General features: G+C 44.0%; 1 protein-coding gene across 8 annotated transcripts in view; it reads right to left on the bottom strand.

Annotated features, from left to right (window-relative positions):
* Positions 1–12500, bottom strand: part of LOC147034598 (roundabout homolog 2-like) — a 543037-nt gene that overhangs the window by 372757 nt on the left and 157780 nt on the right. The window contains exon 1 of one of the 8 annotated variants that reach the window (XM_085885852.1): positions 8327–8887. The exons of the other annotated variants lie outside the window; for them this stretch is intronic. Coding sequence (XP_085741978.1) covers positions 8327–8381 — 55 coding nt within the window. The 5' untranslated portion in view covers positions 8382–8887. Of the gene's footprint in view, positions 1–8326; positions 8888–12500 lie in introns of those variants that run through there. 8 annotated transcript variants of the gene reach the window in all.

Below are 12500 nucleotides of genomic sequence, written 5' to 3'. Positions count from 1 at the left end.
GGGGCTAAATCTCTGTTAAGCCTTCACCCTCTTTTCCTTGGATTTCTGCAATTCATCCTCTCACACCCACCTTCCAGGAAACACTGGCCATGCAAAGCCACCCTTTGAGAGGCAGCGGAACGAGGGCCCGGGTCTCATCCCAAGGGCTGGCCAGCTGCATCGAGAATAAACCACAACTCCAGATAAATTCTGTCCCGCAGCAGTTTAATTTAGTCGAGACTAGAATTATTTATCCGTTTCATATGTGGAGCGCTCGTAGGATGCTGTCTGCCTTGGGACTGCCTGCAGGAATGACAGATTGAATTATTAATGAGAGGAGCGATGGAGAGAGAGATGGGAGTGGCTCTGTGCAGTGAGAGCAGCAACAGCAGCAATAGAGGGAGGAATAAAGGAAGATGGAACTATGTGTCGATGCTGATGTGGCCAGAGTCGGCAATGTCGTGTATCTTAAAACCATGTGTGAATGCTTCTCCTGTGCAGCCTTCAAAAATGTTCCCATATATGTCCACTGTCCAGCCCAGAAATTAAACCATTTTTAACTGTGCATGTCGTGTGGTTGTGAGGGTTGGACCACGAAAGCCTTTGTGTGAGATGGAGTACTTACTTTGGAGGTATTTTTTCTGGAGTAGATTGCTGACCCAATGATAAACTGTCAGATTGGTGCCCTGTTTTACAGTCTGGACATTGCATAAATGAGTGCACCATCCCTTTGATGCAGATTAAGCTGGGTGTCCCACCTTTTACCATGAGTAGGTTGGCATTAAAGATCCCATTGAGAAGGGCAGGCAAATCATCACTGGCATGCTGAAAAAATTAAAAATTAATTTCCACCATCTTCAAGGAACATCAGAAAAGACTTGGCCCCAAAACTTTCCCCAGCCAACATCAATGCGTATAACTAGGATCGTTCAATAAGTAGTTGTAGTCGTGGCTATGGTTTACTAGTTACCCTCGCCGAAGGAGAAGGTATTGCATTTGGGTCGGTTTGTCTGTTTGCTTATTTATTTGTCCGCACAGAACTTTAGTGTTTTTCTCCGCAACCGCTTATCGGATTGAGAAGAAATTTTCACCATCGGAGCGAATACTCGTGTAAGTTTTAATCATAATTATGATGTCACAGGTCACGTGGTGTGGCAGCCATATTGGAAAAAACGTGAAAAAAACTTTGGACCTCAATCGCTGAAAAGGCACCAAGGAAAAAAATTCAAACTTGGCACATGGCAAGGACACCTCATGGGGAAAGTGATTGTTTTTATGACATCATAGGTGCCTTCATTATGACATCATAATTGCATATGTCGAACATTACATCTGGACAGTTTGAACATTTTTAAGGGTAATTTATGGAAAAAATGGTCCACAAAAAAAAAAATTTGATGACGTCATCAGTCACGTGATTCAGCAGCCATATATATATATATATTTTAAACTTCAAAAATCTTCTCTGAAATGGCTGAACAGATCGAGGCGAAACTTTACATGTATGACCGCCTATCTATGAGGAATAAAAGGTTCACACATATAACATCATAGGTCACATGGTTTGGCAGCCATCTTGGATTTACCTGAAAACCTATAAAAATTTTCTCCTGAATGGCTGGACAGATCTCGGGGAAACTTCACACAAATGTTCCCCAAGCCTTGTGTGAACAATTTTTATGGAATAATTGATAGGTCACATGGTTTGGCAGCCATATAGGATTGAAGGTAAATATTAAATAATGTTTTCTCTGGAACTGCTTAATCATTTGACACAAAACTTCACAATTATAATCTCATAATGATGAGGAATACATGTTTTAAATTTCAACTTGATTGGCGACATGGTCTGGCAGCCAGAATTATTTATTTTTTTGTTCTGGATTCTTTTATATTTGTGTTGTTATTTTTTTTGAAGAAGACTCACCTGGCTGTGCCCTGGATGGTTTTGAGGGTAGAGCAGTCGCAGCTGAAAAGCAAATCCTATCCAGGTTCCTCCTGATGACTTCATTTTTTCTTTTTGCTTGTTCTGGTTCCTTTTGATGTCTCCAATGCAGGACTGCACCTACTTGGTCTTCCATTTGATTTGAATTGAATTTATTTTAATCCCATTTCAAATACCACACAAAACAAGTACTGACGAGGGTCCGCGATCTCTGATCGCTCTTTCTAGTTGCATTTTAATTGAAAGTTGGGCCAAAAGATATACCGAGTGTCAGAAGAAAAAAAACACTTGGTATGTTTCAAAAGAGAAAGAATGGCCTCAAACACCTCTGGAATTGAGCATGGTGATGCTCACTGTTCCTGTCAAATGGCCCTTGGATAAGCCTCTACTCTGCGAGCCATTGCATAATTGCAAGTGACACATGCTATAGGAGACATGCTGCCACACAATTTGTTGAGGTTGCCTGCCATACGATTGGCCATAATAGGGAGGGTACTCAACCGGTACAGACACGTATTCTTCCTCTTGCTCCTCTTCTTTAGTTTTACCATACATCATGAAAATCTGAGAGGCAGCTCACACCAATAAATTTTCCTTGATGTGACTGCAACCCTCAACATCTATATGTTAAACTCAAAATAAATGTGTAATCTGGACAGGAGACTCACACTAGCCTACTCATTCTATATGATGCAATGAGATCTTTGACATTCAAAAGTGAATTCCAGCAGGTGGGATAACCAGATGAATGTGTCATCTAATGGACTGTGTACTTATTGGTGCAACACCCTGCCTGTGAAGCAGCAGGACAAGAGTTCATCGTAGATCCCGGAATCAAACACAGGCTAGACAGATCAAAGATGAGTATGTCAAGCCTCCTGATTCTCCTGCGAACCTTGATACTTTTACTTGGCAAACATGAACATTTATAAGGTGAAATAGTGAACACCTTCCGTATTTGATGAAATTTTTCACAATTCATAGTTGAGTTAACGATTTCAAGTATGATTCGAGTCGATACACTTATGCCGGTCCCATAGTGTATAAAAATGTTGTTTGTGGGGTGATTTGGATTTGCATGATGAATCTCGGCCAACAGTTGCATTTGCTTTGACAAATAACAATTGTGCCAATTTGTCAACATCTGGAGGAGATACATTTTCTCCAGACTGTTTCTCAATGCGGACGTTAAAAAAAGACTTTGCTGAGAAAAAAAAGATCTCACAAAAGTCAGAGATTTCGGGGTTTTTTTCCTGAATATATAAAATTTAAGTAATAGTGTGTTTCAATGTGACAGAATAATGACTCTTCCATCATTATGCAAACTGATTCAACAACCTCCCCCCACCCCACCAACCATATCCCCAACAATTTTATAGGCTGTCCATTCCCACAAATGACTTCACCTGACTCGACAGACTGCTAAATTAAAAATAGGAAAACTCTTGGCCCAACAAAAAGAATATGTCGCATAAAACTCTTAATAGAGGCGAAGGTCATTTTAAGACCTCTTTCGATCGTCATTGTCAACATGTACAGTATAGCAGTATATGCATTGCATGGGACTGATGTTTTCAAAGCAAAACTATAAATTTTGATTTGAGGTGTAATCAAGAAGCTGTAAAAATGTCAGATGTTATTTCAACCTGCATGGATTTTAGTTATTTACATCAAAATGCTTATACGAATTAGACCATTTATGAAGTGTGTGTGTGTGTGTGTGTGTGTGTGTGTGTGTGTGTGTGTGTGTGTGTGTGTGTGTTTTGATGTATGTACTCCAAATACAGCAGTGTTGGTGCTGTTGTAGCAGTTTATTGGCAAGGGATACTGGATGGTTTGCTATTGCCTTCCTGACGTTGTTTGTCCATGCTCTATCCTTTTAAATGTTGAGTATCAAGCAAGGAACCAGCACGTTCCATTTTTAGTTTTTGGTGTCACTCGGACATGGTTTGAATCACTGACCTCCCATACTCATACTGGATGCTACAACCATGACACCACTGCATGTGTGTGCATGTATTATACTAGCGTGGTGTGCTTACACATTGTGTAAGCATACAAACCGTATTTCCCCATTGTCTCGGGTCGCTCACCCAAGATTTTTTATATTTTATTTTTCATTTATTTATATTTTCATTTACAGATATTTTCCGACGGTTTTGTGGTTTTTTCCTTGTGTATCGGCTTCGATGTCCATCGGCACAGAAAATTAACGTGCTTCCCCGTTGTCTTGTGTTATTCCCTTGCATTTAACATTAACAGTGGACTTGAAGGACAAAATAGAGGGAGACTTAGACAAAACAATGGGAGTGGGGTGGAATTTGGAAAAGAAGGATGCATGGGGTGGATAAGGATGGATACAGAAGGAAGCTATCAGGAAGGAAAAACTGGAAATTTGGAAGGATAGCTTTGGTTAGTGGAGGTGGGGGGGTGGTGGTTAACGAGGGTATAAAATATCATGGTTTTGGATTGGGGATGATCTGAGATGGTGGTGAACAGATGTATTGAATACCTGAAGGGAACAATGAGATTGAAGAGAAGGTGGAAGTTGATGCCACAGGCAGGAATAAGGAACAAATGAGTGGAAGCAAGCAGAGATCCTGAATTTTTGGAAGTTTCACCAGAAGGGGATTGATAGTGGACCGTGTGAGCCCTGCAGCAATCTGGGGGGACAAAGCATGGAAAGAGCAGAGGGTGCAAGACCAGAAAGGATGTGGGAGAAGACAGAGAGACCACCGACCTGTCTGTGATAGTGAAGTGAAAGACTTATCGACTCAGCTTCATCGTGGGAGATTTCAATTATCTTTAAGGACTTGCTTTCCACAGGATCAACCTGAGTAATATGTGAGGCAGGGGTGCCAGCCCTGAGGAGAGAGCAGTACACCATCAAGCTGCAGATGAAGGCCTTGTATGTGGATAGGAGTTCAGGTGTGCCAAGGTTGAATATGATTTGTTATTAACAGGCAATTGAAAGAGGGGGCTTTGAAGGAGATGACTATGAGGACGTACCTCCTCACAGCAAATGGAAAAAGTCAGAGGCTGACAAATAAATGTAAATAACTAATACATCGTACAAATAATCTATGGATAAAATCTATGATGATAGCTCTAGATAGCCATCTCAATGAACCGCCAGATGGTGTTCAGTCCAAGCATTAAACATAAACACAGTAACTGCAACCCCAAAAGTCAACTTGATATAATCACATTCGGGGTACCTTTTCACATGAGTTATGAGGAAATGATGTAGGAGGAACAGAAGGTGCAGAGGAGGAGGGGGGAGGGAGGTGAGGGTTGAGGACATTTAACAACCCCAAAATCAACACAGCATTAGCCATGCAATCTTGAGCCAGAAGTGGCTATGAGAGAATGTTTTTTTGATAAACAAGTCACAGGAATCATAACAGTTAACACAATCAGCTTAGGCACCTAACATGGATGTCATGCCCCATTATTGTATATATGTGTGGGAGAACATATCGAAATTATGGGTAAAGACAGAGGTGGGGATTGGAATGTTGGTCTATTATGATGCACGGGTGGTCTCAGTGCAGGGTGTTTAGAGAATAGAAATGGGGGTACATGCTGAAGAGGAAAGAAAGGATGGATGGTATGAGGGAGGTGGGAGGTAGTGGTTTATGGTGGCTGCTGCAGAAAGTGGGGCATGGTGCTTTCTGTAGCACCCTTCCCCCTCCCCTCTCATAGGGGTATACGAGCTGGGAGGAGGAGGGGTTTCGAAGGAGACGACTGTTAAGGCCGGTGAGGCGTGAGGCCAGACTGGCAGCTGTGAAAGGGACTGTCAACATTTATATTTGCCAAACACCCACAGCAGACACAAAGGTTGATTGCATGAAAATTAACAGGCACCGTACACATGTTGATCTAAGCCTACTTTCTTCATGTTTTAACTCGTAAACTTGCATCCCATGCGTTTGTCATATGTGAGGTTAATTAATGAAAATCTCCCGAAAATTCATCCTCCAGCCAAGGACAAAGGCTCACAAATGGGAAGGTATCAATTCACGCAAATGTCGTGCTGAAACGCAGCGGAAAGCCAGACTGTCCAAAATACCGATACAGGTGGGCGACACGGTTTGGAGGAAAGGCAACTACACGCACTTATTGTGGGTGTGGAGTGTACTCTGTGTAAATTCAGAATGAGTTAAGAGCTAGTTCAGAGTAGTGGTGATTCATTGTTAATTGGTATCATTCATTTAATGCAAGCGAAAGCAAAGAAGAGCGAATACAGTAATGCATGAGCTTTTGGTTCGAGTTGCACAGGATGTTGAAGTGCCATTTGATGGGGACACTGTCAGTCAAACGGATGCTGGTACTCCACTGAACCCCAAACTACATATACATATATATATATATATATATATATATATATATATATATATATATATATATATATATATATATATATATATATATATACTTACATACAATTTGGCCATGGTGCCAGCGCTAGCTCACAAACACTTTACGTAGGACACCGTGCGATCTTTAGCATCCACCAACCAATGTCGGCAGATGGTACGCCCAGTTTAACGTCCATCCGAGGGACGACACACGCACTGATGAATGACCCTGTCTGTGAAGCACCGAGATCACAGTTTAGAGCTGGGTCAGGGTTCAAACCCAGGTGAGGCAGCTTCGGAACAAGTGTCCATACCTGTAGGCCATCCTGCGTGTATACGGATGTTGGTAGCTCATAATGAGCAAATCATAGTCATTATGCAGTGAAGTGCATTTCAGCATGCCTCCTCCGCTCGTGATATATGGCAGTTTGGAGTACCTAAACAACAGTGCATAACGGGCCGAGTCCCGACTGCCGACCACGCACCAGTTCCAAGCAATTAACGGCGTATGAAGGCCCATTTTAAAAGCGCTTTATTTCTCGGCCATGGCCGTGGCTCACTGCGCCTTGGTAGATAATTTTGGTCGAATCCCCCCACTCCCTCCCCCTTCCCCCACGTCGTGCAGCAATCTTCGCCAGTCACATTCCACGAGGTGGAATGGAGGGGCTTTGCTTCCTTGCTCGATTATTTCTCCCCTCTTGCCAGAATCAGCCTGTTGGATGCATAATTTGAGGGTGCGGTACAAGCGCTCAGTTAAGTACTTGGTGGACGGGCAGAAACTGAGCAAAGAGATCCAAATAGTTGGAGGGAAGTGTTTTGGGTTCCCTTGTTGGTTTGTTCTAACACATTCGGATTATTATAATTAAGGTACCATGAGTTACAGCGGATTCTTCGTCCGTCCTTAATGCACAGGAAGGGAATGTGCAATCACTATACTGCTCTGTGGGTTAACCCAAAAGGCATCTTGTGTTTTGCTCGCAGCTGTCTCAGACGGCATCCTTGCACATCCATCACGATGCCGACCGTCGCACTTCCCACGGACCCCAAACTGATGCTTGATCCCCTTTTCTTCACTGGTGGCCTTTAATGCTGATATATCCACACCTACCCGCTTCTAAATCGCACCGTTAGCAGGGGCGGAGAAACAACATGAGAAGGGAGTTTGACCCCGAAGAGCTCTGACCTCCGATTATCACCCATGATCTTCGAAATTAAAGCGCCTGATGCTGGTATATCAAATATCCCGAATGACCCTCATAAATTAGATATCGCACTTGCGTCGTCCAATCACACATGAAAACGCAACCCAAAGCGGACGAGCTGAATAAAATCTTCCACCCGAATTCAGCAATGGCTCAATGGCACGTTCAGCGCTTCATATGTCGACCCCCTTGTAAGGCAGGTGCAGATCTGAGCCGTGGTGTATAGGAGGGGGCACTGGACCCCGCCATTGGGCTATCACTTCAGGCAGGCACAGAACGCACTTTGTCATTCGCTGAACCCACCGCTACATTAACGCACTCTGCACTCGTGATAACTCACACGACGATGTGCACTTATACAATCATTACCATGTATATGCATTCCGTTTCTCCCATTATTCGGCTCCTGTATCTTCACCACTGGGAGAAGGTCTCGTTACTACTGTGCTATCAAATCCTCCACAAATACTTACGACCTGTCACCACCTCTCGAGCTACTTCGGACGAGACTGCTGAACGGTATGAATGAATACACTTACATTTACACTCTGCACCATCGCCGTGTAGCAGGAGGCACGCAAACAACACAAGGCCGAGCCGTACCCTACTTAGCAAAAGAACGACCGAGCAAGCGCAAACGGCTGCGCACCATTAAGTGAGCATTTCCATCAATATCGATCAAGGAGTGATGGTGGTTGCTCCACCACAGGAAGCTCTGAAACCGACCATCAGTTATTATACCCTGGTACAGAATCTCCTGGGTGCGCACAAGGAGAGGAAAAGATGTGATCGCTAGCGAGAGAGGCAGCGATCGAGGATTCGCAAGGAGATGACCTTACCGTATATCTGAAGCGCTGCTCCACCAGCCAGCAACAGAACAATCCTGATGCTCATTGTCGCATCACTTTAATCCAGCAGGGAAAGGTAAACGTTGTGTGTGCGGCTGGTCGTGGAATGCCCAGAAGGGAAGTCCTCGTTGCAGTTTGTCGATATTGGGAGCCGGAAGATCTTGGACCCAGCCACAAATCTGGAAGCCCTGCTCACAGCCCCTCCTATGCCAGCATTCCGTGGCCACGCAATCTTGCAGGCGTCAGACTTCCTCTGAGCCACTCTTGCAACTTCTCGGTATGGTCTCTCTCCGCAACTGGCATCAAGTGTGTGTGTGCGCACCGCTTGTTGTCACTCCCACGGGGCCACCCGCGGGATCAAACACACGCAGCAGTGGCACAGAAAGCGGTCCCGTCGCCTCGTGATAAGGAAAAAATAAAAAGGTTAAAGAGGGGGGCGGGGGGCATCAGACGAGCACCACTCTTGCTTTATAAGACGTCCCAACGGCCGATGGTCATGGCGGCGAAACTTTGATTCGGCCTTTTGGGTTACAAAGTGCCAGCGCTGGGCCTCCGCGCCCCACCCCACTCAATGCGCCCCTCCCGCAGCTCGTGTGTGGGGCTGTGGCATATCCGCAGCAGCGAATACCAAGCAGCGAGCGGCGGCAAATTGAAGTCATCTCGCGGGTGGGATCGGAACCCGTGCACCGATCTTTTTAGCTCAGAATTGGCAGGCATCCCAGGTTATACTTCAAAAAAATAAAACATAAAGAAGATAAATTAAAATAAAAACGTGGCAGGTTCTCCAAGGCTGTGGACTTTCAATTTGCCAGCATGTTCATTAGCCTTGCCCCGCACACCCAGCCCGTGGAGATGTGATGGCATTGTGGTCGCACCGGTGAGATTGATGGAGACCGATTGAGGAGCAGGGATTACAAGGTGGATTTAGTATGGTCACCGATCCAGGAAGATGCATCGTTTAGTACCAGTGGGTACACATAAGCCACTTGCCACACTATACTGTGTGATGCCCTTTAAGAAGACTCAGAGGCATAAATGGTTGGAGTATCCACTCTGAGTCTGGACGGTTGGTGGTTCAAACCATGGCCGAGTTCATACCAAAGACTTTAAAAATGGTATAAGCTGCTTCCTTGCTTGACGTTCAGCAATTAAAAGGAGAGAGCATGGGCAAAGAATCCTCAATTGGCAAATTGGTAAGAGGATTTGATGGACCTAAAGGCCTCCTTCTGTGTCAAATTTCCTTGTAAGGGAACTCATATAATATTATTATTATTATTAAAATAACTGTGAATCCCTTTGAAGTGGATATTGAGTCCCCATGTGTATTGCAGATTTTCACCATGTGTTCACCGTCCCATGGTACTATCCGATGGGCTCTGCACGCCCTCTTGTGGGCATGATGAGGTGAACGTCTCGTTCAGTGAACAAAGGATGTGGGAAGAGCCATTGGAACCGACAAACGTCTCGTACGAACAATTAAAAAACGAAAATCTCAACAAATTATATATGTAGTTTACACATCGAAATGTATAATAACTTGTCGTTCTGCACTGCTTTATGAAATGCAATCATTCCATCACACACTGACACAGTCTGATAGCTATGAGCAAAACACAACAATGCCCTCTCTCTGCTGTTTAATTATGTTTTCTGAAAGGTTAAAGTCTAAACACATTTTTATGGAGACATCCTGTATATTTTTCAAGATCACAGGGAAGGGGGTAAAAAAAGAATCGAAATCGTCAAAACATAAAGGGTGATCAGTAAATCCATAGCCTGAAACAAAATGACCGAATGGACGTTGACAAAACTTTTTTTTTCTTCTATAAATCTACATTTATCTGAATATTATACTTTACAATGTATCTGAGGTGTTTGTAAACTTCTGAAGATATGATACACTCAGTAGTCCTAGTGGGTGGATATATTCATTGACTGTTGGCATTTCGCAACAGTTTATGAATTTGGCAATACACAACAAAATACAAATCTATTAATTTGACAATCCAGATCTTTGTCAATCCTGACATTAATATCTGAAAAGACAAAGATATGAAAACACAAACCAAGCTGGTGAATGGTCTGGTAAGCCTGGTGTTGGCTTGGATCTTAGGTAAGCCTGGTGTGGGCTTAGTGGTTCGGGTGGCTGGCTTAGGATCTTTGGGTCCTGAGTTCAAGCCCTGTTGGCCACTGGATTAACACCAGGTTGGGTTGACTCAGCCTGCCATCCTTCCGAGGTTGGCAAAATGAGTACCGACGTACTGGTATGGGGCACAGTATCAGTGGCATAGTCGCACCCCAACAAAATTATAGTTGCCATATGCAAGAAGTAGAAGAAGCATGGTCTGGTATTTCAAGTCGCAATGTATGGATGCGAGTTATGGACAATAAAAAAATTTGAAAAAAAGGAAAAAGATTGACAGTTTTGAAATATGGTTTCGGAGACGAATGTTGAAAAAATAAATTCCATTGAATGCAAGAAGAACAAACAAATCAGTGCTTGAATAAATTAGACACCTTTATACATGATAAGCACTGATGTTAAAACATAAAGTGTCTTACTTTGGACACATCATGCATACGGAATACCAAAGTCTGGAGAAGTCAACAATGTTGGGTATGATTAAAGGAAGAGGAGGAACAGGCAGACCGGGTCAGAGCTGGATGGATTGGGTAAAGACAGCAATCAAGCTGTCTCTGCCCGAACTTCAGGAATCAGTACAGGATAGGGATATTTAGAGAAACCTGATCATGAATGTCACCACAAGTCAGCCATTTCATGACGGAACTAGATTAAACAAGTGAGAAATGAACACACTGTGGTCGCAACCTGCGATGCAACAAAACAAAACTGGGCAGAGTATAGTCAGCAGAGGCCGACATGCCTAAAGTGTTAGGCCCACAAGTAAACCAAGATGCTGGCCATATTATTTTGTCTGGGTGCCATGGTGGATGGAGTCAAGCTACAGATGGGGGTGTGGTTTCGACAGCTATCCGACCAATGGATGCACATTTAACATTCTACCCCCAACAAGAAAACCACCACCACCACCATCAATGAGTAGCTCTTGTAGACATGCCACATGATCTATCTGTACAAATAAAAGGCAATGTGTGTGTCAGTGTATCAGTGTGTCTCCGCCATTACTCCAAAACTATAAAACCGAGCAGCCTGAAACTTTGCATGCAGACAAAGAAAACTACAAGGAAGTGCAAGAGTCAAAATTGTTTGGGTGAATTAAAACACCCCTTTTGAAGATAATTAATGGCCTTATTTTATTATATCCATCAGGCCAGCCTCAGCCACCTCACTCTCTTGGTCATAAGGCGTTTCCTGGGTAACCTCCCTGGGGACTGAAGCCGCCATGTTTTTTGGCCGACTCAACCATGCCTAAAGTTGGAACAGGCCGCAACGATTTCTTAATGATAAAGTTGTTGTTCTCATTTTCTTCACTCCCATTATCAAATGCCTGTTCATCATAGCTATGAATCGCTGGATACATTGCAATGCTTATAAACATCGGAAGACGTCAGCGTCCATTGCTTGAATTTTTGGGTGTCTACAGGAGGTGTATGTGTAAGGTGTAGCTCATCGCGTGCCAAACGAGCCGTTTCTACCTGCGCCACTTGGTGAGCACTCTCCAAGCTGCTTGGTTGTTCATTTCATTCGTTTTGATAAAAGTATCCGTGCTCTCACGGGATCATCGATTAGACAGACGTACGTTTATGCCTGTGTTCGGTCCTGCAGTGCTGTGCAGTTGGTGTCTCGGAGGTGTCTCATCCGCTGAAAGTGTGCAATCTTATTTTTACAGGATATCGTTTTTTCTAACCTTTTGTGTGATCTCCTAATACAATCCAGCCCTCACTTCAACATCGATACATAATTAAAAAATATACCCATCAGAGATGGGGAATCTCCGCCATTGAAATAAATGTTGACGCCCAGCAAGCCGGATGGACGGACGGATGGACGGACAGCCGGACGGACGGACGAACGACCCGGGTGACAACAATATCCCCCTTCCGCCACGCGGCGGGGGATAAAAATATACCCATCAGAGATGGGGAATCCCCCGCCATTGAAATAAATGTTGACGCCCAACCAGCCAGATGGACGGACGGACGGATGGATGGACGACCCGGGTGACAACAATATTCCCCTTCC

Source organism: Eptatretus burgeri, chromosome 1 (assembly GCF_056783735.1).
Source record: "Eptatretus burgeri isolate ZD-2024b chromosome 1, Ebu_testis_v1, whole genome shotgun sequence".
Lineage (NCBI taxonomy): Eukaryota > Metazoa > Chordata > Myxini > Myxiniformes > Myxinidae > Eptatretus > Eptatretus burgeri.
The sequence above is the reverse complement of the archived record's forward strand: the minus strand, read 5'-3'. Positions and strand labels throughout refer to the sequence as shown.